This window comes from Symphalangus syndactylus, chromosome 16 (genome assembly GCF_028878055.3).
Source record: "Symphalangus syndactylus isolate Jambi chromosome 16, NHGRI_mSymSyn1-v2.1_pri, whole genome shotgun sequence".
Lineage (NCBI taxonomy): Eukaryota > Metazoa > Chordata > Mammalia > Primates > Hylobatidae > Symphalangus > Symphalangus syndactylus.
Genome location: NC_072438.2, coordinates 44,752,855 through 44,776,825, shown reverse-complemented (window position 1 = coordinate 44,776,825; position 23,971 = coordinate 44,752,855). Strand labels below are relative to the sequence as shown.

The window sequence follows — 23,971 nt, the reverse complement described above, 5'->3', positions numbered from 1 at the left end:
TCAAGTTTCAGGGCTATTTGGTTTCTTTGCAACTCCTAGGTGATCAATTTATTAGAATGGACCCAATTACATAAAATAGAATATAGTAGTTTCTCAATTCAAGATGAATAAAAGATGTAAAGAAGTACACATAAACATATACAATACACACGAGCAGCTTCTGAAAAGTTGCATCTCTCTTAGAATGACTCTAGAAATTGAAATCTTAGACAGACTTTTAAATCCTTTTAAAAGAATCTTCACAACTATCGAGTCCTGAAGAATGAATATGTATATATTCCTAGATCTGCCTTTTGGAGAAAAATAAAAAGAAAGCAATAAGGCTTACTGGAAAGCCACCTGAGTGACATGAATTTCTTCATGGTATCTCTATCGACACTGGTCTGTCTGGAATGCCTTCTTCTCTGTTCACTTCCATAGGCACAATTCCTACACCAAGATTTAGTCCAAAAGCATCACTACCCCCTCACCCCTTACCTTTTCCCTGGTTCCACTGACCAAACCTAACTTCCCCTCCCCTTGCTCTTCTGACAGTGAAGTTACCAGTGTCTCTTATTTGTAACTTCTGGGCTCCTACCACACTCTGCTTGATGCTGGGGCTGTTTGTGTATCTGTCATCTCTCTCCTCCTAGGTAACTTCCTACATGAAAGGGGCTGTGTGTGGGTCATCTGTATACAACGAATAAGCAAATAACCTTTCCAAACTTCCAGCGAATTGCAGGGTGGGATCAGTGTGTATTAGATGGAGGCTGGAACACAGCATCACATTCCCCTGGATTTTAACTTAAAAACTCACTTTTACAAGACTGCTGTCTAGGTCCTCACTCCCCTGAGGGAGTCTGCAGACCAGGGGCGGCAGCATTGCCTTGGAGCTCGTCAGAAATGCAGCATTTCAGGCCTCCTTTCATGCCTACTGAACCAGAATCTGCACTTTAACCAGTCCCAGCTACTGGGGAGGCTGAGGCAGGAGAATGGCGTGAATCTGGGAGGCGGAGCACCTGAAATTCCATCTAAGGAAGTGTTTCTCAAACTGGGCCCTCTATCACGTTAGTAGGTGGTACAGAGTAGTTTGCCATGAGCATTTTAAAAATAAAACGGAACAAAATATCAGTATGTATTGTATGTTGTTCACAGTAAATATTGTTTTGTGAACTTTTAATTTTGTGTGTGAATGTGTAGGTATGTGTGTTTGTGAATGACGCCACAATGTTAAATGTGCTTCTTACTGTAGGTTAGAAAAATTCTGAAAGCCATATGTCTAGGAGGGATGGCAGAGGACTGTAAACTCTGCCTGTGGTAAGGAGCTGGCCTCCACAAACACTCCCTCCCTCACTACTGAAAAAGAGAGTCCTCTGGTAACAGAAAGGAAAGCTGGCCTCCCTACCACAAAACACAAACCCACTTTTCAGTAGTTATAAAGTTGAACTGACCAGGCTTAAACATGATTAAATGTCTGGAAAGCAAGTTATTAAAAGAAGGACATAGATACTTGCTTATTCAAATAAAATAGTAATGTTTCATTATAATCATAGAGCCAGCTACAGGATAAAGTTTCAGAAATTTAATTTCCCCAAAAGTGGGGGAGAATGAAAAGGGGTGTGAAGGTTGATAAATTACCTTCTGGGTACAATGTTCACTATTTGGGTGATGGGTACACTAGAAGCCCAATCCCCACCAGTATGCAATATACCCATGTAATAAACATGCACATGTACCCCCAAATCCAAAATAAAATTTTTTAAAAAAAGAAAAACTTAAGTTGTATACTTCTCTAAATTCACAAATCCACTTTCTGAGGTTTTCCCAATATTAATTTTTTTTTAATAGGAAAATCTACTTGAGAAAGAAATCCATTGATTGTATTGTGACAAATGAGATCTTAGTTGTCTCAAATTGTGATCTTGTTTCTTTGTTTATGGAATGACCATCTGCTTTTTTTTTTTTTTTTCCACACGGAGTCTCTCTCTGTCACCCAGGCTGGGGTGCAGTAGCGCGATCATCTCGGCTCACTGCAAGCTCCGCCTCTCAGGTTCACCCCATTCTCCTGCCTCAGCCTCCCGAGTAGCTGGGACTACAGGCACCCGCCACCAAGCCCCGCTAGTTTTTAATTTTTTGTATTTTTAGTAAAGACGGGGTTTCACTGTGTTAGCCAGGAGGGTCTAGACCTCCTGACCTCATGCTCCGCCCACCTCGGCCTCTCAAAGTGCTGGGATTACAGGCGTTGAGCCACGGCGCCTGGCCCCATCTGCTCTTTTATGTAAAACTTTTATGTTATGATAGAACTGCATGACCAGTCCTCCACCTGTGCCAAGAAATTTGGAAGCAGCAAACGTTTTATGATTGGAGGTATGTAGACAGGAGATGAGCAAGACCCATTTGTTGGCTTCTTCAGGGTGTCGTATAAAGAGCAATGTGCTTACTTTGCTGGTATTACTTAATGTACTAGACACGGAGCTATCCAGATCCACACTGGTGGAGTGTTCCTGCAGGCCTCTGGCTTTATTACCCTACATAAAGAAAAGGCAGTCAAGTTATGACCCTGGAGGCTTTTGCAAAGGCATCAGCTAGAAGCAGATTGGTCCATTCAAATAAGCTCAGGAAAAAAATGTTATCTACTGAGAAATGCTACTAAGGATATATGCACATTAAAATAATCAACACTTCCATCATTTTTTTAAAAAATAAATAAGACACTAACCTAAACGTTCCAAAACACCTGGCGGCTGAGTAATTTGGCAGGGGTAACAGGCACGAAGACAAGACAATTCGTCTATAAGGAAAATCAAGTGCTCAAGCAAGCCCACTCAGCAACTCCCTCCCCTGGGTCACAAGTCATCATAACGGCCCGCTGCATGTCACTTGGACAGCACTTTATCCGTTTGGGAGCTCTCAAATGCAGCCCCTCCCAACTCTGGTTTTGCAAATCAACTGTTTTTCATGATCCCAGAAGATACTGCAAAATTCTCAGAAACATCTTCAAAGAAAATAAAATTTAACTTTCCTTAATTAAAAATAAAAATAAAAATCAGATGTTTCAAAAGAAGTGTGCCATAAAATCAAAAAGAACTATAATAAGATACTGCACACTCCAGAAAGGTGTGAAACTCTGAGGGAAAGTCAGATTTGATTTCTCAGACGTGCCATCAAGGCTATTTACACTCATGGGAGGGAGGGGTAATTTCTTAAAGAACTCCCAGGTTGATGTACATGTGTACTTTGTTCTTTCTATAGAACTATATTTGGCAAACTTTTTCTGTAAAGGGCCAGATAGTAAGTGTCTTACGCTTTGTGAGGCATATAGTGTCTGTGGCAACTGTTGAAGTCTGCAAAAAAGAAGCCTTAGATAACAGGAAAACGAATGGATGTGGCAGTGTTTCGATAAAACTTTATTTACAAAAATAGGAGGTGGGTGGAATTTGGCCCATGGGCATAGTTTGCTGACCCCTACTATATAGCTAGCCTTTTAGATAGCTAACACCAGCAGCTGACAGTAACTGTTTTTTAAGTTGTACACAGTGATAGGGAGAACAGAAGCCACACCTCAGTGGATCTAATGCATGCTCTTTATAGGGACTGGCTAACAAATATTCTTTGGAGAGGCAAAAAAATCCCATTGGATATAATACAAAAGAGTAAGGAATATTTTTTTCAAACCTAGGCCAAATTAAAAACAATTTAAAATATAGATAATATTGTTCTAAGCCTGAGAAAACATAAAAAAAGGTTTTATACTTTTACCTTTATGATAAACATTGATGGAATAAAAGCATGGAACTCAATCTTACACTCTCCTAAAAAGTGATTTAACTTAAATCAGGAGAAATTATGCTACTTACCCGGGACAAAATACTTTCTAAAGACTCTGTTAAAGATCTCTTTGCTTTGTTTTTCAGCATATCTAGCCTAAATCGAGTGGCACTGGGTGGTAATTCACTTCCAATATTCTCTGCTGCCACCTGCGATGTCTAAAAAAGTGAAAAACGAAAAGTTAATTCATTTATCGCTTCCTTCTCTGCTTCTTAAAGAAATGAAAAATCTCTAGGACACATCTTTTTGGCACCAGGCCATCATTCTGATTCTGTCTGTGATCTCACCATCTGCTCTTTAGTGACATGGCTGCAAGTCCAGGAAATAATTTTGCCTCAGAGAGTTGCTCTGATTACCCCAAGTAAAATGAGGAAATGTGCTGTGAAACCAATCAGTCAAAGTAGTTTATTGCTCAGACTCTGCAACTGGATCAGAGATCTGTCTTCACTAACCGTGGTCTTTGGCCAGTTTCTTACTTTTCTGAGCCTCAAAACTTCCTCTTCAGTAAAGTGAGACCAATGGTAAGATCGAATCATAACACTGTGTTGTGAGACTAAAACAGGTAAAGTGTGTAAAACATGGAACACAGCGTGGTACAAAGGTAGCTATCGTTAGCTTTTCAAAATAAAGCAATAACTTACCTTTGGGGGCATTTCAGACGGTGAGACAACATAAATTTCTCAATTAAAGAGCCTATTCTCACTGCCTATACAATTCCTTCATCCCTTTCTACAGATCTCCGCTTTCTTGTGTTTCCCTCTCTCCTACTTTTATTTTCCCATCATCCTTTCATTCTTCTCTGCAACCAAGCTTCTCTCCCTTAACTACTAGCCATAAAAACTGAAAATAAAAATACAATAGAGTTTGCTTGACAACCACTAAATGAAGTCTTAGGTTACTTATTTACAAGGAGGTACTTTTTTTTTTTTTGAGACAGGGTGCCAGGGTCTCACTTTGTTGCCCAGGCTGGAGTACAGTGCCACGATCATGGCTCACTGCAGTCTTGACCTCCCAGGTTCAAGCAATCCTTCCGCCTCAGCCCCCAAAGTAGCTGGGACTACACGCAGCTAATTTTTTGTATTTTTTGTAGAGACGGGGTTTCACCATGTTGGCCAGGCTGATCTCAAACTCCTGAGCTCAAGTGATCTACCTGCCTCGGCCTCCCAAAGTGCTGGGATTATAGGAGTGAGCTACCACACCCAGCTGAAGGTACATTTTTTTTTAAAATATGCAACAATAGTCTCTGAATTAGATTGTTTCTTATGTGGATTCTCACCTGATTGCTTTCTGTTAGAAAATAATTTTATTAGAAAAACAAATGGCCAGGCACAGTGGCTCATGCCTGTAATCTCAGCACTTTGGGAGGCCAAGGTGGGTGGACCACCTGAGGTCAGGAGTTTCAGACCAGCCTGGCCAACACGGGGAAACCCTGTCTCTACTAAAAATACAAAAAATAGCCGGGCGTAGTGGCGCACACCTGTAATCCCAGTTACTCAGGAGGCTGAGGCAAGAGAATCGCTTGAACTCAGAAGCCGGAGGTTGCAGTGAGCTAAGATCATGCCACTGCACTCCAGCCTGAGCGACAGAGCGAGACTCCATCTCAAAAACACACACACACACACACACAAGCAAATACCCCATTACTCTAAATACTGACATATTCTTTGTTGCAGTTATTATATTTCAAGCACACAGAAAAGTATAGAGACTAATATAACAAATATCTTTGTATCACCACCTGGCTTTGTTCAAGTGAGCGTTTGCCAGGGGTTGAGAACAGTGAGAAGCCCAGGTCTGGAGTGCAATTCCCAGGTGAAATGTTCCTCTGCTATTCCCTGGCTCTGTGGTCTTGGCCAGACTGTTACCTCCTGTCCCTTTCAGGTCCTCTACCTGAAGCCTGAGGACATACAGTGAACTTTCCTCGCAGAGCTGTCATGAGGCTTAAATGAATGAATACAAATTAAAACACATATACTAAGGCCGGGTGCAGTGGCTGATGCCTGTAATCCCAGAACTTTGGGAGGCTGAGGCAGATGAATCACTTGAGGTCAGGAGTTCAAGAACAGCCTGGCCAACGTGGCGAAACTCTGTCTCTATTAAAAATATAAAAATTAGCCAGGTATGGTGGTGCACGCCTGTAATCCCAGCTACTTGGGAGGCTGAGGCAGGACAATCGCTTGAACCCAGGAGGCAGAGATTGCAGTGAGCTGGCATCGCACCACCACACTCCAGCTTGGGTGACAGAGTGAGACTTGTCTCAAAAAATAAAAATAAAAAATGTAAACCAGACACTCAAAAAACATCAGATATCATGACTATTACCTACTCTATGTGCTTTTGTTGTTTGCTTGTTTTTTGAGATGGAGTCTCACTCTGTCACCCAGGCTGGAGTGCAGTGGTACGATCTTGGCTCACTGCAACCTCCGCCTCCCGGGCTCAAGTGATTCTCATGCCTCAGCCTCCTGAGTAGCTGGGACTACAGGCGTGCGCCACCACATCTGGCTAATTTTTGTATTTTTTGTAGAGATGGGGTTTCGCCATGTTGACCAGGCTGTTCTCGAACTCCTGGCCTTAAGTGATCCACCTGCCTTGACCTCCCAAAGTGCTGGGATTACAGGCATGAGCCACTGTGCCCAGCCTACTTTCTACTTTTAATGGGAACCACTGCAGACATCTTAGAAGCTTAATCACCACTACTTCCCCACACCTGGCCATATGCAGAAATATTTGGTGTTTATCCTATCAATTCATGTTTTCTACTTTTATATGTATGTGTCCATAAAAGATATGTAGTTGAAACTAAATAAATGGTGTCATACTGTACACATCCTTCTGTAAATTAGCTTTCTTCTTTCAATATTATTTTTGAGATTTATTCCTGCTGACAAATGTTTTTTGATTCACTCACTTTAGTCAGAGTGCAAATATTCACTGTATAACCTAATGTATCCATGTTCCTATTGTTAAACACTTATTTGCTTTTTTTTCTTGCTCTTACAAAGGAGGCTGCAGTGACCTCTCTTATATAGAGCTCCTTATAGACTCATGTGAAATGTTTGGCAAGGGAAATAATGAGGATGTCCTCACTGGGTCACAGGGACTATGCCTCTTCAGACTACACCAGATATTATCAACTTTCTCTTCCCTGAATGGTACAAATTCATGTTCCCAGTATCAGTATAGGAAAGTTCACCTTTATAAGGTATTGTCACTTTTTAAAAATTTCCGCCAATCTAATGGGCATAAAATGTTCCTTGAATATGTCTTCCCCTCATTCTACTGCTATTAGGCATTATTTTATTCAGTAATCTCCTGTTCGAAGACCTTATGTCCTCTTTGAATAATGAAATCCTAATTCACTAATGAATGCTACACATTTTTCAAGGCATAAAAGAGAAAGAATGGATTCTCATAAGAGCGACATTCAGCTTTGTCCAATTATCCATAATTGGACTCTCTATGAGAATGAGAATATGCATCAAAAGAATGGCTACTACCTTAGAAATTCCTTTGAGAAGGGGAACTATCATTTACCTTTGTGTTTCACACTATAGAGCATACCCTGGACATGTAATATTGACTTGTTCAAAATCCCCAGGCAGGTCCACGGGAAATACGCGCCTAAGGTAACAGACTCACTCAGCAAATAGTGACCAAGTGCCTGCTAAATGCTACGCGCCACAGGGAGGTGCATAGAATCTGTTGCAACTGGTTCTGTGCAATTACTGACCAAGTGTAAGGGCCTGTCCAGGCTCGAGGCAGCCTCCAGAGTAAAGGGAATTACCCACAAAGGGCCCCCAGGGGCCTGCCTTCAACTCAACACCAGTTACAATGTTAAGAAAATGCAGAATTGCTTTCAAACTCATAATAAAGCTTTCATAAAAGTGAAGCAAGCTGAATTGTTTTGATATATAAAGAAAATATGAGCCGGGCGCAGTGGCTCACGCCTGTAATCCCAGCACTTTGGGAGGCCAAGGCAGGCGGATCACGAGGTCAAGAGACGGAGAACATCCCAGCCAACACAGTGAAACCCCGTCTCTACTAAATATACAAAAATTAGCTGGGCGTGGTGGCGCACGCCTGTAGTCCCAGCTACTCAGGAGGCTGATGCAGGAGAATCACTTGAACCCGGGAGGCAGAGGTTGCAGGGAGCAGAGATTGTGCCACTGCACTCTAGCCTGGTGACAGAGCGAGACTCTGTCTCCAAGAAAGAAAAAGAAAGAAAAAGAAAGAAAAGAAAGGAAGGAAGGAAGGAAGGAAGGAAGGAAGGAAGGAAGGAAGGAAGGAAGAGAAGAAAGGAAGAAAGGAAGAAAGGAAGAAAGGAAGAAAGGAAGAAAGGAAGAAAGGAAGAAAGGAAGAAAGGAAGAAAGAAAGAAAGAAAGAAAGAAAGAAAGAAAGAGAGAAAGAAAGAAAGAAAAGAAAATATTAGCTGAAAGACTAAAGCAAGCAGCATCAGTTAGTAGATCCTAAGAGACAGAAATGCATTTGTATGCGTGTGTTTTTTAAGCAGGCCTGAAGAATCTCTGTGTACTTAATTCAGTGTTTCTTCTGCTCTCCTCTACTATCAAAAAAGATTCTTTTCCACGTCTATTGCCATAATTAAAATAAAATTTGTTTTAAAAAATTGCATTTAAAAAATAATTCACATTTAGAAAATAACTTGTTCCTTATTTATCTTAAAATAAGTATCTAGAAGTTTCTCCTTGGAAGATAATGCTGGTTCTTAGACAATAATTTCTTTAAAAAAAAAAAAAAAAAAAACAGAGATGGGGTCTCACTATATTGACCAGGCTGGTCTCAAACTCCTGGCCTCAAACAATCCTCCCATCTCAGCCTCCCAAAGTGCTAGGATTACAGGCATGAGCCACCGTGCCTGGCCCTCGTAGACAATAATTTCTAATTTGGAGGCTCCACGGTAAATCCTTTTGCAGTCATCATATTGCACATCCTTCAACAGATGGGTAAACTCTAAGCATGAAAGTTTGGATTCAAGTATTCAAGCTTTAAATCCTGATGTTACACTGAAATTCTCAGTTCAGAACCCACCATCCCAGGCTGGCACAATGTATCTACCAGCAGCCTTATATCATAATCAAGCAGCTCAGAAGGAGAATGGAGAAAGAAACTCTTGACATTAATACTACAGAACAAAAAGGAACAAACTACTGATACAAGCAACTGATACATGCAACAACAAACTACTAATACATGCAACAATGTATTTCTGAAACTCATCAGAAACCTTATGCTAAGTGGAAGGAGCCAGAACTCAGAGTATGATGCCGGCCCGGCGCGGTGGCTCACGCCTGTAATCCCAGCACTTTGGGAGGCCAAGGCAGGCGGATCACAAGGTCAGGAGATCAAGACCATCATGGCTAACATGGTGAAACCCCGTCTCTACTAAAAATATAAAAAATTAGCCGGGAGCAGTGGCAGGCGCCTGTAGTCCCAGCTACTAGGGAGGCTGAGGCAGGAGAATGGCATGAACTCGGGAGGCGGAGCTTGCAGTGAGCCGAGATGGTGCCACTGCACTCCAGCCTGGCCGACAGAGTGAGACTCTGTCTCAAAAAAAAAAAAAAAAAAAAAAGAGTATGATGCCATTTATAAGAAATTCTAGAACAGGCAAAACTAATCTAAGGTGAAAAAAATCAAAACAGTGGTTACCTGGGGGAAGGGGTAGTGAGGACTGATTAGAAGAGGAATATAGGGCTACTTTCTGGTAGGATGAATTTTTTTTCCCGAGAGGGAGTCTCGCTCTGTCGCCCAGGCTGGAGTGCAGTTGTGCGACCTCGGCTCACTGCAACCTCCGCTTCCCGGGTTCATGCCATTCTCCTGCCTCAGCCTCCCTAGTAGCTGGGACTACAGGTACCTGCCACCACACCTGACTAATTTTTGTATTTTTAGTGGAGACGAGCTTTCACTGTGTTAGCCAGGATGGTCTCGATCTCCTGACTTCATGATCCGCCCACCTCAGCCTCCCAAAGTGCTGGGATTACAGGCGTGAGCCACTGCACCCGGCAGGATGAAAATATTCTATATCTTGATAGGGGTTTGAGCTACCTGAATGTAGTAGCAGTTGTCAAAACTCAACAAATGGTACACTTAAGATTTGCATAGCCTACCGTATGTAAATTTAGTCTCCCCAAAATTGGAAGCAAACACTAAATTCTAGTTAATGATATACATGCTAAAGTGTTAAGGGATGAAGGGTACTGATATCACTTAATTTGAAAGGCATGCAAAAATAAGGTGGACTAATAGATAAGTATATGATAAAGCAAAATAACAAAATGTTTAAAACTGTAAAATCCGGATGGTGGGTATATGAGTGCTCACAGTATAATTCTTTCAACTTTTCTATATGTTTGAAATTTTTCATAATAAAATGTCACAAAAAAGAAAGAAAATCTTATCTACTAGAAAACAGACCCAAGAAAATCAGTAAGTAGTTATATAGCATTAAATTTTGTTAAGCTCCTTAAAAAAAATAAGAATTAAGATAAAGTACTTAGACATCAGACAAAGTGGCTCCACTACTCACTAGCTAACTGCTTGACTGCTCTTCCCCATTTCCTCATCTATAAAATGGGTATTTTACCACCTACCTCAAAAAACTTGTAGAATAAATGGAGTCATTTATGTAAGGAATGAGAACTCTATCTGGCACTTGGCAAACATTCAGTAAGTGGCAGCTGATTTCATACTAACTTTTATACCACCTCTGTGAATACAGGTGGAAATGACAAGTCCATTGACATTGACGTGACAGCCTCTAACTTAATGCGTAAGTCTTGCCCAAACTGAACCCTGTTCAATAAGATCAAAAGACTCGTTCAGGGTTTCTTCTATTTCACAACCCCTCTGACAGTTCTCCGGCACTATTCTTTCAGTCTCTGAAAGGCACATATGGCCTCCCTGCCGACTCTGACAGGCACAGCACCGAGAGAAGCGCTCACTGTCCTCTGTCCGCTTTTGAAGTCCCGTGGCCAGAGAAGTTCTTTGTCAAAGCCATGATCCTACCATGGTCTAGGTCACATCTTCCCACATTTTCAAAAGCTTTAGAAATTTTTAGGTGCAACAAGAAGGTAATGAAATCCATGTGGCTAAACTGATAGTAGAAAACATGAAAAGGATCTATCAGTGAATCTCAAGGCTGTGCCTAATGGGTCTATCAAGCAGCTGCTGCTCTGAAAAACCCACTCCTCAGACCCCATGAGAGTGTCCTGCCTGGAGTACACCAACCTCATCAGGGGATTAGGGCAGCTTCTTTATAGACGAAGACATGAGCCTTCTGGGTCATAATGTTTAGAAACCCCTAGCAAAAGTGTTGCACAGATGCCAGTTCTGCTTGTAAGGCTCAGCCACTTCTACATTGAACTCTTATACTTTTAGGGGGGAAAAAAAAACATTAAATACATTTCTCTATTGGATGATCTATGCCCAAATCCTAAAAATATTATCCTGGTCCATAAAAATGAGTCTGCAGTTAGGTCAAAACTTTCCATTCACCATAAATGCTCAAAATGTTTAGTAAGAGAAGACTTTCCATCCACCATAAATGCTTCATTCCCCTTTCTAGCAGTTATAAATTACTTCAAAATTATCAATTTCCTGTTGGAACAAGTCACACTGACCCAGATAAAAGAAAATGGGAACAGGGAAAAAGCTATCAGTGGCATAAGAGAGGAAAAAGGGAGTGGAAAAGAGAAAAGAAATAAGGCTGAAAAATGAACTCGAGAATTAACTGAAAACTTAGATTGAGTGGTCCATACAAAAGTGAACAGGAGAGACACAGAACTTGAATGCTATCTTAAGGGTACAGGTTGGGAAGGCAGGAATGGCTACAAACCAAGACCAAAAGTCAAAACCCCAAAAAACACAGGTCATATACTCATGTTAGAGTCACTGCTAAAGGACCCCATGGCTGGCCAATGAGATTAGAAACCATGGCTGACACTGTACACCAGCCCAAGGGTCCAGTGAAGGCATGTGATTGCCAAAGCCACCTGGAAGGTAGAAACCTTATGTGGAGATTTGCTAAGTGCACACCCCATGAAAACTGCACACTTGGTTTAGGGTCCAGATGCAAAGGCTGCCGTGGGACAGGGCACACCACTGAGCACAAAAGTGTCTTTGGAACACACACGCAGGGAGTGTTCAAAAAGAAAAAGGGAACATACTTTTGAGTGAGAAACTTGTACATCCTTCACTGATTTTTCTCTAGATTTTTGGCCAACAAGTAACTTTAGCAAATATAAAATGTGTTATGTTTTGAAGGTATCAATGGTTCATTATGAATGGACTCACATGGAGTCCAAAAGACAAAGGAAATGGTCTATGGTACCATGTAACATAGGGACTCCCAAACCTGAAGATCTTCCCAGCTTCTGCCTTGAGACCCCAGAAAGAGAAAAGCTAAATAAGGCTGTAGACAGTGGAGGAGGGGAGTGAGACTCTGTATTTCCATCATGCAAAATGGAATTAATCCAAGTTCTAACCTGAACAGCACATAAGTCAGGCTTGCCAACATTGTATCTGATTTGTGACCTAGCGTTTATATCACAAAGGACGTTCAGGTACTTTTTGTAATTCCAAAGGCAGCCACGCAATGTCCTTCCAGGTTTACAAAGAAGAAAGGCAAGGTGACAAACCAGCTCCCTGCAAGCCAAGCAGCTCATCTTGATGGCATCCACTCTTACACTCAATTCTTGCTACTCTAAACCAGTCCTCTTATTAGAGCAACTGTTCTGCCTCCACTATGGTGCAGATGGAAACTTTTCTTATCTTCTCAAGCGTACATAATTTAACACTCCCAAATTTCCCCTCTATGTGCAATAAAGGAAAATAAAACAGAGGAAGAAAAAGAGGTATCAGAGTTTCAGAAAATCCTCAAAATGTTGTTTATACAGAGACTTGGCAACAATTACAAAAGACAAAAATGCCATACCTGCTTCATCTCCCCAATATGGATGTGTTCTTTCTGTTTCTCTTCATATAAACATCTCAGAAAAGAAATAATCAATTCATTCTCTCGCTGCTCATTTCTTGGTCTCAATTTCTTTAAAACAAAAATCAGAAATAGGATTTATTTTTAATCGTCAACAATGTTGCTAAGCCGTCTCCTTTTAAATGCTAACAGCTTCCATCCACTAAACTAGTGCTTTTACTCAATAATCTCACTAGGGGGCACCAATGATCCTAAAAGTAAAGATAATTTTTAAAAAGGAACCGTGGAGCCAGTGGGCCAGATTTAGCTTTTGATCTCTGATGTCCTCCTATCTAAAAATGAATCTTTAATATCAGATACAGACACAGTCAAAATGTTTAACAAATAAATAGTTTTTAAAACAAGAGGAAAAACACAAAATCCATGTAAATACCCAAAGGTCAGGGGCCATGATGACCAAACATTGACAAACTCTTAGGGAACGGGCAAGGAAAACAGCAATGGGATTCAGTGTCATAATTTCCCATGTCGAATGTGTTCACCATGAAGCACTCTGTGGAATCCCCATAGGGCACGCCCTTCCATTCAAAATTTCATGGCATGTACATTTCTTTCTTCTTTCTTCAAAAAAATAATTCTCTCTATGCCTTTTAACTTTTAGACAGGGTCGTGGCACAGCAAGCTGGACCAGAAGTCAGGACATGTAAGTTCCAGCTGCTGCCTAGAAGTGTGACAGAAGCCAAGCCCCTTAATCCTAGCTTCCTTGTCTGCTGAAGTGAGGATGGTGCACAGAGGAAACTCCATGGTCTCCTCCTGCTCCCAAATGCTTTGGATTTAAAACGCCAGAGTGAATTTTTTTAAAGTCCACCTAATTTAATGTATTATTTTATCGTATATGAAGAAAGTAAAATGAATTGCTTTGGGATACACAAAGTTTTTAGTCCACAAATTTTGAAAATACATCTTTTTTTATATTGACAAGTATCCATTGCCTGTTCCTCCTCTCCCCCTACTCCAAACTTCCAGCCTGTTCTTTAAAACAAATGCAGTGACATAAATGGATCGACTACACAAGGATCTGAATCTGGGTCAACACCACTCTTGGTCACTTCTTCCCCAACTAACTAAGGAAGCAACTTTACCCTGCACGTCATAAGCATTCAAAGCAAAGGTAACACTAACCCAGACTTTCTGACAGTCCTTTCTTAAGGAAACCCAGTCCTTTCTTAATGAAAAAGATAAAAGGTAAGTTGTTCTTGTTACTTAAGGAAAAGATAGTTAATGATTAGAAGGGTTTGTTTTCATCGAGGACTTCATGTTCTTTCAAATTTCGGATTGAAATATTAAATATTTTAGAGGCTAGAGCAGATACTCTCAACCTGGACTCCAGGCTGTGAACCCCAATATTACAAAATTTTACAAGTTATATGCAAAAAGTGGACTTCTCTAGAGAAAGTGGGCATTAGATTCTCAAAAAGGAAAGTGTAGTAATGCCACAATCCCAGCTTAACACTGCTAGATCAAAGGGTTATGGGTACACTGAGTCCAAATGTCCACAAAACAAGAACTCTCATTTATGACTGGCAGGGATGCAAAACAGTACAGCCACTTTGGAAAATAGGCCGGCAGTTTCTTGTAAAACTAAACACACTCTTACCACATGACCCGGCAGTTGCACTCCTTGGTGTTTACCCAAATGAGCTGAAAATGTATATTTACACAAAAACCTACGATCTCATGTTTACAGCATCTTTATTCACAATTATCAAAACTTGGAAGCAACTAAGATGTGTGTCGATTGGCGAATGGGTAAAGAAACTGTAGTGCATCTATAAAACTGAATATTATTCAGCAATGAGAAATGAGTTATCAAGCCATAAAGAGACATGGAAGAACCTTAAGTGCATATTGCTAAGCAAAAGAAGCCAGTCTGAAAAGGCTACTGTGTGATTCCAACTACATGGCATGCTGGAAAAGGCAAAACTATGGAGAGAGCAAAACGATCAAGGATTAGGGAGGAGGTGGGAGAACAGGCAGAGCACGGGGATTTTTAGGGCAGTGAAACTATTCTGTATGATACTGTAATGATGGGCACATGACATTAAGCATCTGTCACAACCCACAGAATACAGAACACCAACAGTGAACCCAAATGTAAACCATGAGCTTTAGTTAATATTAATGTACAAATATTGGCTCATCAATTATAACAAAGGAACCCTCAGTAATGCAAGATATGTTAAAAATCGGAGAAACTGTGGGGTGGGGGACAGTGAAAGATAATATGGAAACTGTACTTTTCACCCAATTTTCCTGTAAACCTAAAACTGCTCTAAAAAAAATTAAGTCTATTTAAAAAAAAATGATCCAGGGAAACGGACAGGAATTATGAGGCCTCTGAGCAGGTACAGGCGCCTGATAGTTGGCCCACTCTTTCTTCTCCTGTGTCTTTAATTAAACCTTCCCGCTATCTTCACAAGAAAATGTATATTGTGCTTGGAGAAATTCTTCATCATCATCTATTTCAAAATATTTTAAAAGGCTAATCATATAGTAAGAGGAGGAGTATTCATGTCTTTTTCCCCTCAAAATACACTTTTAAAAGCTATTCAAATAGGAAGGAAATTAGACCACAACTGGGAACAGTATACTACCACAGTTGTTTTTCATTAAAAACTGATTAAGAATCAGAGACTGCATCATGGAGCTTGTTAAACATCATAGAGAAGTCACTAAAGCAGAGAAATAAACGTTTATGGTGTTATACATGATCAAGAAACAAATCTTTCCTTAACGTAATTCTGAAATACAATTAGTGAGGTATCATCTCCCTAAAATCTCCCATGTAACTTCACCATCCTCGATAGTGGCAAATCATTATTTCTTTCTTTCTTTGTTTCTTTTTTTTTTTTTTTTGAGATGGAGTCTTGCTCTTTCACCCAGGCTGGAGCTGGAATGCAGTGGCACAATCTCGCTCACTGCAAGCTCCACCTCCCAGGTTCACGCTATTGTCCTGCCTCAGCCTCCCTAGTAGCTGGGACTACAGGCGCCCGCCACCACACCCGGCTAATTTTTTGTATTTTTAGTAGAGACAGGGTTTCACCGTGTTAGCCAGGATGGTCTCGATCTCCTGACCTTGTGATCCACCCCACCTCTGCCTCCCAAAGTGCTGGGATTACAGGCATGAGCCACCGCTCCCAGCCAAATCATTATTTCTTAAAGGGGATTTAACTTTATGAACATTCATTAGTCAGAGAGACAAGTGTAGGAAAATAATGGGGAATCAAATTGGGTAACATCACTTTGCCATCAAAAATTACTTGCTTGTTCAAAATTAAACTATGATGTCAGAAGTCAGGATGATGGTTACCTGGAGGCAGACACAAAACAGGACTATGAGGCAATGGAAATGCCCCATTTCTTTCTCTTTTTTTTTGGGAGACAGAGTCTCGCTCTATCCCCCAGGCTGGAGTGCAGTGGCACAATCCTGGCTCACTGCAACCTCTGCCTCCCAAGTTCAAGCGATTCTCATGCCTCAGCCTCCCAAGTAGCTGAGACTACAGGTGCGCAACACCATGCCTGGCTAATTTTTGTATTTGCCGTAGAGACAAGGTTTCGCCATGTTGACCAGGCTGGTCTTGAACTCCTGACCTCGGATGATCCGCCCGCCTTGGCCTCCCAAAGTGCTGGAATTACAGGCATGAGCCACCACGCCTGGCCAGAAATGCTCCATTTCTTAATCTTGGCACTGGCTGCACAGTTATATTTACCTTATAAAAATTCACTGAATTATACGTCATTGATTTGTGTGCTTTTCTATATGTATGTTATACTTCAATTTATAAAAGAATACTATAAAATAATTAATTGCCTGTTAAAAGTAACAAAACTAAATCAGTTACATGTTTCTTAACCTATAAGAGGCTTATAAATTGTCATAAAGGCAATTCAGAAATAAACTGCCAGTTGGGCAAGGTGGCATGTACCTGCAGTCTCAGCTACTCGGGAAGCTGATGTAGGACGATTGCTTGAGCCCATGAGTTTGCAACTGAAATATGCTCTGATCACACCCTAGAATAACCACTGCGCTCCAGCCTGGGTAACATAGTGAGACCCTTTCTCTTAAAAAAAATTAATAAATCAATCAATCAATTTCCAACACTGATTAATGCATCCCAGAATGTTGAGAAAGCCCATGGTCTCCTAAGGGAACTACTTAAAAAGACAGCACTCACTTGGACACTATAGTCTAATAGCTTTAAAAAAATTATAATCGCATTTTGTAAGAAATCATTTTAAAACCATGGAAAATCCAACTAAGCCGATATATATTCTTCAGAAAGTAAAAAGAGTCTCTTCTGACCATTAACCTTTAACTTGTGAAGTCATGTTACTTAATGAATTATCAATGTCTACTGAATATAAATCTACTTGATTTATCTAGTCAGTATTTAATTAAGTCATTCCCTGAAACACACTCATATAGATTAGGAGAAGTAGACTTGGAGATATTTTATTTACTAGCCCCACCTTGGCTTCACAGCAATTCTTATCCTGAGATGATCAATTTGGATTTAGTATATTCACCCAGTAACAGAGCATCATGGGGTCATCCTCACATATGCCCAGCTAGATATGTTTGAAAACGGAACATTTCAAAAAGCTCATAAATAAAAAGACGGCTTTGCAGTGTGGTATGCCCACATGCCCATCTGGCACCAAGTTCTCAGAGTGCTCAAAATTAGCTTGTTTACAGCAGAAATAACCTCCAGCATCGTTTGCACAGTTACTAGTGATTTCTTTATAGCTGTTAGAGTTCCATTTTTTGATTTAATATTCATTTACATGATCCTTAAATATGGTATGTTTTAATAACTAAGTAATCGTGTACCATTAATTTCAACAGTAATTACATTTCCCTTATGAAAATTTGCACGTGGAGAACTTTTTCAGAAACAAATTCCCCTCCAGGAAAGACTGAACAAAGGAAAATATTTACCATTCTATTTATAAGGAGACTCAGGAAACTGCAAAGCCACCCTTTTCCTTACAACCTTTTTGAAATGTATGATTTTCGAGCACATTAGCCGGCACTGCTGTCTAAAATGAAACCAGTGACTTGGTTTATAAACTGTTTTATAAAACCAAGAATGGTCATTGAGGACATAATTCAACAAGACCATCTAACAAGCCTCTAGAATAAAAGATCCATGCGCAAATCTGTATCACTCAAGGAACAGCCACACTCACAGTGATGGAAGACAAGGCAAGAGCTGGCTTTTCAAAGTTGGTGAACAGTACAACTTCCCTTTGGTGTTTGGAGCAGCTTAACAATTACAGAGACCTCTAGAACAACACACAGGGGCCTCAGGATATTAACTGAATGCTCTTTTTCTAAAGCAAACCTTAGTCATAATCTATTCTGTTCTAAAGTGTCTTTACCATGATGTACTCAGTGTCTAAAAGCCTGCATGAGTCAAAGAGAATCTTGGAATCATATCCATTAGGAACATCTCATTGCTGCAGAAGAGTATTTTGTGTATTACCTATACTGATTCATCACACTGTTTTAGGGAGAGCTACGTGGTGCTGTCTAGACAAAAAAGAAAACCCACATTATGAAAGGGAAGTTCCTCTTCTATTCTTGCTAGAAAGATGGTTTCTTAAAGTGACTGGACAGCTCTAGAGCAGTAAGTGGGCCAGCATTAGATGAAAAAGGCCCCAGCTTGAATTGTAAATGCATTTACAATCAGAAGCATATTGTCCATTTTTGAATTCCAAATGCAAATCACATTATATTTTCTAAGAGTATTGTGTACTTAGAACTCTAAAGACCTTTCAAGAAAAAACAAAGTAGCATGTCTCAAGTTGATTCAGAAGAAAACAAGAAAATGCAAAGACAAGTGAAAATTGTGAAAATTACCCTCTAGGCTATTTGAGACATGAAAAAACATCTTTCTATGCTCTCTTCCTAAAGCATATGACAATTCTACTGTAGAAGGAGAACAAGGGAATAAGACAAGGCCTCTAATATGTGATTAAAATGAGAAAGACGGCCAGGCGTGGTGGCTCACGCCTGTAATCCCAGCACTTTGGGAGGCTGAGGCGGGCGGATCACAAGGTCAAGAGTTAGAGACCAGCCTGGCCAATATGGTGAAACCCGTCTCTACTAAAAATACAAAAATTAGCAGAGTGTGGTGGTGGCAGGCGCCTGAAATCTCAGCTACTTGGGAGGCTGAGGCAGGAGGATCGCTTGAACCCAGGAAGCAGAGGTTGCAGTTAGCCAAGATCACACCGTTGCACTCCTGATCTGGGCAACACAGCGAGACTCTGTCTCAAAAAACAAAAAAGAGAGAGAGAGAAAATCCTTTCATTTTTTTACACTAACAGAAAGCAGATCGTGGATCCTAGTATAGTCTTTTCCCAGTGAGGAAGGAAAAGCACTTAAACCCACCCAGTTGCTAGCTGTCTTGTTTTGTTTAATGGATCCTCTATTTGTAGATCCTGCTGCCTGCCCCTCAAAAGGAGATATTTATTCTTTGATATGCTTCCCTCCCTAAAAAAGTGCCAGGGAATCATCGAAAATGCCCCTCGGCTAAAGCAGACATGAAATTTTGGATGACCTCATTAAAGATTCATAATGAACAGGCTACAGGCATGCCAGCACACACAGCATGGTCTCCCCGAGATACATTGCATCTAAATACAAGGGCAAGAGCTAGCTTCCAAGTTTACTGCAGAAAGCTGATGAGCTTGAATTTTGTTTTGTTTTTGTAGGTTTGATATATTATCGGGTTCCAAGTAGACAGCATGACCTAAATTTATTTTCAAAAATGAAAAAAAAAAGGTGTGGGGGGGGGAAGAAGGAATTCTGTTCAAGTTCATGTACCAAACGTTGTCTCATTCGACTCCCACACTTACGGCTGAAATCCTAAGCGGGAAGGGGCGGGCAGAGGTTTCCCAGGGAACAGATGAGTGCATGTGGACCAGAGGCCAGACCTTCTGTCTCCCAGCCTGAGGTGCTTTCCATTTTATAATTTCCTCTCTCTTATTCTAACATTTGTTTAAGGAAGAGGCTTGCCTGTTTCATTTAGTTTTACTATCTAAGCTAAGGCCTGATGGGAATCTGCAATTCTGACCTGGACACTCTATGAGACTGTAAAAGCTTAAGCCAAGCAGTCCAACATGTGGCCCAGGGTGGCTCTGAATGTAGCCCAACACAAATTCATAAACTTTCTTAAAGCATTATGAGATTTTGGGCTGGGCGCACTGGCTCACGCCTGTAATCCCAGCACTTTGGGACGCCAAGGCGAGCGGATCATGAGGTCAGGAGTTCGAGAACAGCCTGACCAACATGGTGAAAGCCTGTCTCTACTAAAAATACAAAAATTAGCCAGGTGTGGTGGCACGCTCCTGTAATCCCAGCTACTCAGGAAGCTGAGGTAGAAGAATCACTTGAACCTGGGAGGCGGAGACTGCAGTGAGCCCAGATTGCACCACTGCACTCCAGCCTGGGAAACAGAGCAAGTCTCTGTCAAAAAAACAAACAAAAACCATTATGAGATATTTTTTTTTGCAATTTTTTTTTTTTTTTAGCTCATCAGCTATCGTGTCTTTTATGTGTGGTCCGGGACAACCCTTCTTCTTCCAATGTGGCCCAGGGAAACCAAAAGATTGGACACCCCTGAAACCAAGACGAACTCAAGGCACCTTCCTCCAGGCTGGGACAACACTGGTTTGCTATTTTGTACGCACAGCATTTCCCAGGTAAGCTGCCTGCCTTTTCTTTCCTTCTAGAAATTAGCAACTGTACTGTACCTGAACCTCTTCAAAAATAGTCGCCTGCTCCTGATTGGTTAATGTCGTCAGGTGCTTTTGCAGTTCTAGTTTTGTTTTGGAAGAATTCATTCCTATTAAGAGAAAAAAGAGAGGCATGAGAAAACTCTAATAAAGTTGTGAGATAGGGAGTTAACCTCCTCCACACACATCCCCTTCACATTCTTTTCCACTTCAAACTTTCAAGGTTTTATGAAAAAAAAAAAAAATTTATTTATTTTTTGACATGGAATCCCACTCTGTCACCCAGGCTGGATTCCAGTGGTGCAATCACGGCTCACTGATTATGTGAGCCTCAACCTCCCAGGGTCAAGCAATCCTCCCACTTCAGCCTCCCCAGCACCTGGGACTACAGGTGCATGCCACCATGCCCAGCTAATTTTTGTATTTTTAGTAGAGACAAGGTTTCGCCATGTTGCCCGGGCTGGTCTCGAACTCTTGAGCTCAAGCAATACGCCCACCTCAGCCTCCTGAAGTGCTGGGATTACAGGCATGAGCCACTGTGCTTGGCGTGGAAATTTTCATCAATAATAGTGTCACTGTTATCTTTGTCATCATCTTCTAACTGAGCTCTGATGTGCTGGACACTGTATAATAGGCATTAAGCTTGCACCATTTAATTCTCAAAACAATCTGATGAAGAGGATGCTATTATCCCCAGTTTACAGACAGGAAAACTAAGACCCAGAGAGCTTACATCATTCCACAGACCAATAATTTGGACTCTACCTCAGGTTTGTGCGGCTCCATATTACTTTCTCCATGTTAAAACACCTCACATAATCAGAACCTTCTCCTCAGAAAATGATAAATTCTTGTGTTGATATGTAAACCTGACAACTTTTTCTTAGGAGAAGACAACTCCTATTCTGTTGGAAAACTGACCCACATTTCTCTTGCATACCAGGTTCCCATCACAGAAAACTGATGCATGTGGCTAACAATTTTTCTTATACCACCACATGCTTATTAATAACTTAATTAACATTACATTTAATTAATGTTACAAAGAGTTTTGAGGAAAAGTTATACAAATAAAGTCATTACATAATTTTAGTACCCTTTAGAACCTGATATTTCAAGAAGTTCCTTCCCCACACAAATACGGCTTACAGCCTGCACTCTTTACTTGGTGTCCAGAGATAAATGTCACACGTGAGGAGAAGGTTGATAATGAAAGGATATGCTGACCCAACTGCCATGAAAAGAAAAAAAAACGCATGGGTTATTTTTCTTCCAAGGGCAGCTCTCACCTCACCCACCTGGCACTCTCTTCTCATCCTCAGGGTGGCCCTGAGGCAGAGGCTTGGCCAAGGCTCTGGGCTGAAGAACAGTGTGCGAGGCACCTACATCACTACGGATGGCCAGGAGGGAAATCCGCTGAGCCAGGGACTCGGCTGTAGGGACTTGGAAACCATGCCTTCATTTTACAGATGGGTTTGCTGATGCCCAGAGAAGCCAGGTGACTTGTAAAGGCCAGGAGGCCAATCGGCAGCCAAGCCTGCCCAAAGCCACGGCTCCTTCCCTCCCACGGCAGCTGAGGCAGGGCCCACAACCTCTAAGCAGGCTGGGACTGTGGCAGAGGTGGCTGCCCCTATCACACTGTCGCAGCCATCTCTGCTTCCAGAAAGACATTCTTTTTCCCTTTTTTTAACCCAGGAAAACCCTGAGGCCACCATTCAAATAATATTTAAGTGACTGCTACTATGCCACTTCACTTAACACTTTATGTGCATTATTCACTTCACCCTAAAATGAATATTAGAAATGGGCCTTTTTTTTTTTTAAGTAATCCCAATGCCCACCTGAAGAAACTGAGGCACATCAAAGTCAAGTATTTTGTCCAAGGTCATCAGCTAAGTAAGTTGCCTCCAGCAACCAAACCCTTAACTGCTCCACTGCCCTGACTAGCAGAGCCAAGTCCCCTGACACTCAGGTGTCTGCAATACAAGGGCAAGCTCAGAGGTGCGTTAAAGTGCAGGAAGGATGGCGCCTTTGTCAAAGTGCAATGCAGTCACTCTTTCAGCAAGCTGTCAGGTCACATGAAGCCAGGGAAACAGACAAGGCTGTACTGTATCAACTATTTAAATGCTGAAGCGAAACAGGGTTAAGATTTATGAATCAAATAAGCACTAAGTCATCATGCACTAAAAATCCCCCCCACATATGGAGGACAACTCTGACAGCCGAAGTATCATATTTTGGAAAAATGATATTGTTTCATGAAACATTCAGATGTAGAGAATAAACCCCAAGGCTTACGAAGAGTTAGACTAACTCAACACTCTGCCAATCTCAGGCGAAATCACGAAATGCCGCCTATTCTTCGCTTCGGCAGCTGTGAAGCAATCCTCTGGGCAGTTTCACCCTGTCCGCAGGATGCCTAACTCATGAGGTCCTTCCCGCCCCATCTCTAAATAGCCGGCCCGCCTAGGTCCGAGCTCCTCCCTCAGGGATTCTCACACAGCTAGCACCTCCTGGGTGGTTTCTGTACACCCACTGAAAGCACCCTTCAGTTCCACATTGAACGCATCTCCTCAGAGAGGCCCAGGTGATGCCAAATCGGCTTATGGAGGCGAATGGGAAGCAAGGACCAAAGCAGAAAAGGTAACCAGCATCAAGGGAGTTTCCAAACTACAACCCCTCCCGGCTCCTCTGGTCAGTGAGGCCGCCTCCCTGGCAGTGCAGAAACGGCCCTTGTTAGAGGGAGCGGTGATGTATGACTGTGTTTTACTGAAGGAAAATTTGCTCTGAGAGCAAAAGAAAATCTCAGTTCAACTAGTTTTCTTAATGAATGCTTCTCTTTTAAAATAAGCAAAATACTATATAAATACCACTGAGTTGTATATGGTTCAAATACAGAACTGGGTAGAGCTGTACTTCTGATGTGTTGCATGTTAGAGCAGAGTGCAGCTAATCAATATCAATAGCGTTATTGATTCTCTTACAGATTCTGGGGGATGACTTGACTACAATTACTGATTAAGAAAACACAGTCTTTTAAGTCTTTCTTTGTGTGGCCACATCACTAATCCTCTCCACAGTTCTACAGAGTTCTTGATCAGACCATATAACTTCCTGCTAGAACTACTTTTACACCAACATACAATGAGTTTTAATAAGCCATTTCATTCTACTTACTAGGAATACAATAACAAAAAGCAAGGAACCCTAAAACTGTTTATGTAATAACTAGCACTTCTTCTACTAATAATGCACTTCTTCTACACTTTTAGAAATGAGTTCCATCATGTAGGTAAAACATACCCCCACCAGACTTCTAATTGCACTATTTAAGAATGTTCTCATGTTAGTAGAGTTTTGTGCCTTGGTTGGATTTTATCAGGTGAAAGATGGATCAAATGATTAATTCCAAAACGA

General features: G+C 41.3%; 1 protein-coding gene across 10 annotated transcripts in view; it reads right to left on the bottom strand.

Moving 5' to 3' along the window:
- Nucleotides 1-23,971, bottom strand: part of TBC1D1 (TBC1 domain family member 1) — a 248,220-nt gene that overhangs the window by 89,945 nt on the left and 134,304 nt on the right. For 6 of the 10 annotated variants that reach the window (XM_055246311.2, XM_055246309.2, XM_055246310.2 and 3 more), the window contains 4 exons: nucleotides 20,573-20,664; nucleotides 12,755-12,865; nucleotides 3,837-3,965; nucleotides 2,421-2,507 (listed from right to left, as the gene is read on the bottom strand). In XM_055246311.2, coding sequence (XP_055102286.1) covers nucleotides 2,421-2,507; nucleotides 3,837-3,965; nucleotides 12,755-12,865; nucleotides 20,573-20,664 — 419 coding nt within the window. The remainder of the gene's footprint in view (nucleotides 1-2,420; nucleotides 2,508-3,836; nucleotides 3,966-12,754; nucleotides 12,866-20,572; nucleotides 20,665-23,971) is intronic. The other 4 variants (XM_063619785.1, XM_063619786.1, XM_063619787.1 and 1 more) reach the window with 1 other exon arrangement.